This window comes from Aquarana catesbeiana, linkage group LG10 (assembly GCF_042186555.1).
Source record: "Aquarana catesbeiana isolate 2022-GZ linkage group LG10, ASM4218655v1, whole genome shotgun sequence".
NCBI lineage: Eukaryota > Metazoa > Chordata > Amphibia > Anura > Ranidae > Aquarana > Aquarana catesbeiana.
This window is the reverse complement of record NC_133333.1, coordinates 254,300,033-254,306,032: the sequence shown is the minus strand read 5'-3', so window position 1 is coordinate 254,306,032 and position 6,000 is coordinate 254,300,033. Positions and strand designations below refer to the sequence as shown.

General features: G+C 46.4%; 1 protein-coding gene across 1 annotated transcript in view; it reads left to right on the top strand.

Annotated features, from left to right (window-relative positions):
* The first annotated feature begins 191 nt into the window (after window positions 1-191).
* The window catches only part of LOC141109922 (uncharacterized), a 48,182-nt gene continuing 42,373 nt past the window's right edge, over window positions 192-6,000 (top strand). Inside the window, exons 1-3 of the mRNA XM_073601175.1 lie at window positions 192-242; window positions 1,634-1,706; window positions 5,255-5,359. Coding sequence (XP_073457276.1) covers window positions 192-242; window positions 1,634-1,706; window positions 5,255-5,359 — 229 coding nt within the window. The remainder of the gene's footprint in view (window positions 243-1,633; window positions 1,707-5,254; window positions 5,360-6,000) is intronic.

Here is a 6,000-nt window from a genome sequence, read left to right as displayed (position 1 = left end):
AGGCCTTCGGGCCAAATCCGGTCCACCAGGCCATTTCATGTTTTCCTCGCACCCAGGGAGTTTTTGTCAGCTGGAACGTGACCCTCCACTCCCTGATCACCACTGTCACTTGTAAACATACAAGCCTTCTGTGTTTCCAAGGAACGCTTTCCTTTGAGTGGCTCCAACAGATTCCTGCCTGCCCTTCGCTCATGACGGGGACAAGGGAGATGCGGATGGAGTGTGGGATGGGGCATCACATGGTAAGTTGCACTGTGATCCCTGTTTGTGCACTGATGCCAACCAATGATCTCCCTGCAAGTGAGGGAGAGGGAGGCAGAGCCGCCCTACACTGCCAGGAGGTACTAAAGACGGGCCGGGTAGGTGAGACGCAAAGAAGATTTTGGGGGGTAGAAGAGATGAGGGCTGTGGAGGGAGATGTGTGTAAAGGTGGGGGATAGGGGAGAGTAGTGCAGAGGTCACAGACAAGGAGGGGTGGAAGTGAAATGTGGGCAGCCTGTGAAAGAGCTGAACCTTGCACTCTGTACACAGCGCACCCTGAACCCTGCACTCAGTATGCAGCACGCTCCTCAACCCTGCACTCTATACACTGCATACACCTGAACCCTGCACTCAGTATGCAGTGCGCTCCTCAACCCTGCACTCTGTACACTGCATACACCTGAACTCTACACTCTGTGCGTAGTGTACTCCTGAACTCTGTACATAGTGCATCCCTGAACTCCACACGTAACGCACTCTTGGTATTTATTGCCTCCTTAAGATCCTCCCACACCCTCCATCCAATGTGGTTTATTGGTGGTGGTGGTGGGGGGGGGGGCGTGGATGAGCTCCTGCACCTATACTCTGACAAAAAAGCCCTGGATAAATGTATATAGTCTTACAGATACAACCAACCCTTTGAAGGCAAACATAATGCTGATGCTGCCCCCGATGCCAAAACTGGGTATCCACCCCCCCCCCTCCTAAAAAATATGTCAGAGAAGGGGGGAGGAGGAGGAAGAGCAAGACTTCCCATTCTGGATTAAGTTATGCTTTAAAGATTCCAGCTTTCCAACTGATTTTCTGCTGTTTTTGCAAACCAAGCAGGCAGAACATTGCTGTGTGTAATGAGCCTGAAAGCTGAATTAAACGGCCAACTCCACACATAACTGGTGAATGAAATCATATGCTGGCTTCTGATATTGAGATACCACCACCAGAATTCACAGTTCTGCCCATCTGCTCCAGGACTAGGGATGAGCTTAGGTTTGGCCCAAACCCAAGCTCATCCCTAACAAAGACAGTTGATGGTGTCATGCTCATCCCTAACAAAGACAATTGATTGTGTCATGCTGACCCGATACAATGTAGAATAAATAGGTGATTGGGGAATATGGCTTAGAGAGACTGAAACCAACGTGGAAGGGGAAATGCAAATTATTCCAGGGAAGTCTCACCATTGGAGTGATGGAAGAACCTGGTGTGCACGCATTCTCCACCGTTTCCATTGTGGGGATAACACAGATAGAAGAACATGAAGGGGACATTGTGACTTTAGCATAGCTAGGGTGTTTCTTGGATACAATTTGAAGTTCCTTCATCAATTTCACTTTTCTGGAATTTCTGTTAAATTTCTTTGATTACCTTACAGATTTGCAGCGAACAATCCAGATCACTGATTATCCAGCCAGTTGCAGGAAACACCGGAACCTTTTTAAATGCAGGTAACTCATCTCATGGTCACAGTTTTGTTACAGTAATTTTACGTGTTCCTTCAGTCACAGATACTTGCCACCAAATCACATAGCTGTACGTCATTGGCTTCAAGCATTTGTACTGGAGTGGTGCCTGCAGCCCCGGTACCCGTTTTTTAGAGCTGACGGTCCTCTCTCTAGTAATAACAACCGATGCCGCTAAGCAGCCGCTTGGTTGTTATTACAAGCTTTGAGCAAGGATTGAGCAGCCCATGACATGTTAACCGGCCCCTTCCCCGCTCTCCACCCTGATAGATCTCCCGGGAGAGGGGAGGGGGGAACCTGGTGGGGGGCGAGGGGGACCAGAAAAGAGCATAGGGGAGAGGCAGAGAACACCGCCAAGATGTAAACAAAAGAATGCCGGTGTTCTGTCGAATAGTGCAGATCATACGCCTATGACAATCTGCGCATGCACAGTACATAATGTCACGGCAGCTGATCTCCCGATCAGCTGGCATGACGTCAACAATGCACATGAGCAGATTGTTGGAGCAAAGCACGGAGGATGAATCTGATCGTCAGAGCTGCAGACACTGCCAGGTGATCAGCGATGTACAGGGATTAGTGCACAGTGCTCATTTTTTTGTTTATCGGACGTCTAATTAGCACCTGATTTATGCTCATTTGGCGCCAGTCTTACGCCCGGTTTACCTCTATTAGCGCCTATCTTGCGCCCAGTTTGTGCCTATTGCCCCTATTTAGCACCTGCTCTGTGTCTATTAACGCCTGTTTTGTACTTGTTTTTCTTGCCTACTTAGCACCCAGTTTGTATCTATTAGCGTGCGGTTTGACCCCATTAGCGCCAATGTTGCGCCAAGCTCGCAGAGTGAGCGAGGCGGAATCTGACAATCAGCTGGTGTGACGTCAACACTGTGCATGCGCAGATCGTCGGAGGCATTATCCGATGATCAGCAAAGCGATCTGGCCATATTCTTTCCATTCCTTTGGGTTGATCTGGGAAGATGCTGATTGGTCAGTCTGACAACACAGACAGTTCTGCAGAAGATGAACAGAAGCGAGTTCAGAGAGACCGGGACTATGACAGTGCCATCGCGGTAATAATGTAACTGGTTCCCAAAAAATGTCAGTTAGGTGTCCGATTTGTCCACCGCAATGTCGCAGTCCCGCTAAAAATCGCTGATCTCCACCATTACTATAAAAAAAAATAACAAAAATAAAAATGCCATAAAAACATCCCAAACCAATCAATATACACTTCTTAGGATCTTTTTTTACCAAAAATATGTAGCAGAATACATATTGGGCTAAACTGATGAAGAAATTAGATTTAAAAAAAAAAAACGTATTGGATGTGTTTTATAGCAGAAAGTAAAAAATATTTATTTTCTTCAAAATAGTTTTTTTGTTAATAGCACAAACAATAAAAAAAACACGGAGGTGATCAAATACCACCAAAAGAAAGCTCTATTTGTGGGAAAAAAAACAACATACTGTATTTATTGGTGTATAACACTCACTTTTTCACCATGAAAATCGGGTGCAAATAGCGTGTGCGTGTTATACGCCAATACTTCAATTTTAGCTGCCTCGGAGGGGACGGGATGAGCGCCATCAGATTACATACAGTGAGAATCTCCTGTTTACTTGGCGGCCTCTGTAATAGGAAGTCCCGTCTCCTGGGCCGCCATTGGACCACTGTTCTGTCTATCATAGGAGATTCTCACTGTATGTAATCTGTCGGTGCTCGTCCCGCCCCCCTCCCTGTCCCATCTAGGCTGCAGATGGGCATCGATCAGGCTGCACTGATGGCAATGGTGAGGCTGCTGCATTGATGGCAATGGTAAGGGTGCTGCATTGATGGCAATGATGGGCATTGATCAGGCTGCATTGATGGCAATGGTGAGGCTGCAGATGGGCATTGATCAAGCTGCATTGATGGCAATGGTGAGGCTGCAGATGGGCATTGATCAAGCTGCATTGATGGCAATGGGGAGGCTGCAGATGGGCATTGATCAAGCTGCATTGATGGCAATGGTGAGGCTGCAGATGGGCATTGATCAGGCTGCATTGATGGCAATGGTGAGGCTGCAGATGGGCGCCGACCCTTATTTTGCTTCAAAGTTCCTTAATTAAAATTTAAGTTTTTTCCTGAAACTTCCCTCTTAAAATGAATGTGCGTGTTATACGCCTGTGCGTGTTATACGCCGATAAATACGGTAATTATTTTATTTGGGTACAGCGTCACACGACCGCGCAACTGTCAGTTAAAGTAACGCAGTGCCGTATCGCAAAAAATGGCCTGGTTATTAAGAGGGTAACACCTTCTGGGGGCTAAAATTTTTAAAAAACTAAAAACAATGTCCCCCAGTGTAGATCCATCATCAATTACTCCCCCTGCAGCACCGTAAGACTAAAAAAGAAAAAAACCTCCTGCATCCTCAAAGGATCCCCACTGACTGCCTGCACCTCTGTCTGACATTTCTTAAATAGCTAAGGGGTGACCCCGCCCCCTTGTGACATCATCAACCCAGGGTTCCCCGGTTGTTGACATCACAGGGGGGGCGGGGTCACTCGCTGATGTTATTGGGTGACTCCACCCCTTAGATATTTAATACATTTCAGACGGAGCCTTCAACGAGACCAGAGGTTATTTTTCCCTTTCTTTCGCTTCTGGGTTGCGGCGACCAATTGACGATGGATCTACACCAGGGGACATTGTTTTTTTATTTTTCATCTTTTAATACTGTTTTGGTGAATGGGTAGGGGTACTATGTACTTGTTAAAGGGGGCTTCCAGATTAAAAAAAAGCCCCCCCCACCCAAAAAAACCCCCCCCTCACAACCACCTCCCAGGGTTGTGGGGAAGAGGCCCTTGTTCTCATCAACATGGGGATAAGGTGCTTTGGGGTGTGGGAGGCAGAGCCCCCCCCCGCCCCAAAGCACCCCCCATGTTGAGGGCATGTGGACTGGTGTGGTTCAGGAGGGGGGGGCCGCTCACTTGTTCCCCCCCTCCCCTTTCCTGGCCTGCCTGCATACTCGGATAAGGCTCTGGTATGAATTTTGGGGGAGACTTGATGGCATTTAAAAAAAAAATGTTGACGTGTGTTTTTTATCTTCATTTTCTATTGCCGGCATTCTTTTGTTTACACTTCAGCTCTCAGTGGTGAAACCTTCTGACAGCTGATAAGTCGTCGGTTGTTAAGGACATGGCGGCCGACTTCCCGGTCCGCTCCTTAACAACCAGCTATTCTTCACACAGAATTCGAATCGGTAGATCATTTTTCGACCAATCTGAATTCAAATCATTCAGAAAATTTGGAATTCGTTAGAAAATTAATGAACAAATTTAAATGAAACAAAAGTAAATGAATTTTCGAAACGAATCTACAAAATGAAATTGGTAACATAACGAATCTGCCCAAAATGAAACAAAACAAATTCTTTCCGTCCTGCACATGTCTAGTGATCACTACACAATTATTTCACCCTACAGAGAATGTGAATATTGTATGAGAGATCCAGAAGAATGGACTTTAATGTGTTTTTCTGTCTCTATAGTGGCGGCACCTGCATCCTGTGAAAGTGATCCCTGTGCTGATGATGAGTATTGTGACAATAGTACTACTACCTGCAAGTGCAATACAACTCTCTATACAAACACAGGTATGATATGATATAATACATGGGTCAGGATGGATCTCTTTTGCTATTTAAAACCAAATATTGAATTTTACCATAAACCATATAAAGTCCATGTAACACACATCAATGTAAGGGGGTATTACTGACCATCAATATAAGGGGGCACCAAACTGACCATCAATGTAAGGGGGGCACTACACTGACAATCAATGTAAGGTGGGCACTACACTGATCATCAATGTAAGGGGCACTACACTGATCACCAATGTAAGGGGCACTACACTGATCATCAATGTAAGGGGGCACTACACTGACCATCAATGTAAGGGGGCACTACACTGACCACCAATGTAAGGGGGAACTACACCGACCATCAATGTAAGGGGCACTACACTGATCATCAATGTAAGGGGGTACCACACTGACCATCAATGTAAGGGGCACTACACTGACCACCAATGTATGGGGGCACTACACCAACCATCAATGTAAGGGGGCACTACACTGATCACCAATGTAAAGGGGTACCACACTGACCATCAATGTAAGGGGGCACTACACTGATCATCAATGTAAAGGGGGTACCACACTGACCATCAATGTAAGGGGCACTACACTGATCATCAATGTAAGGGGGCACTACACTGACCATCAATGTAAGG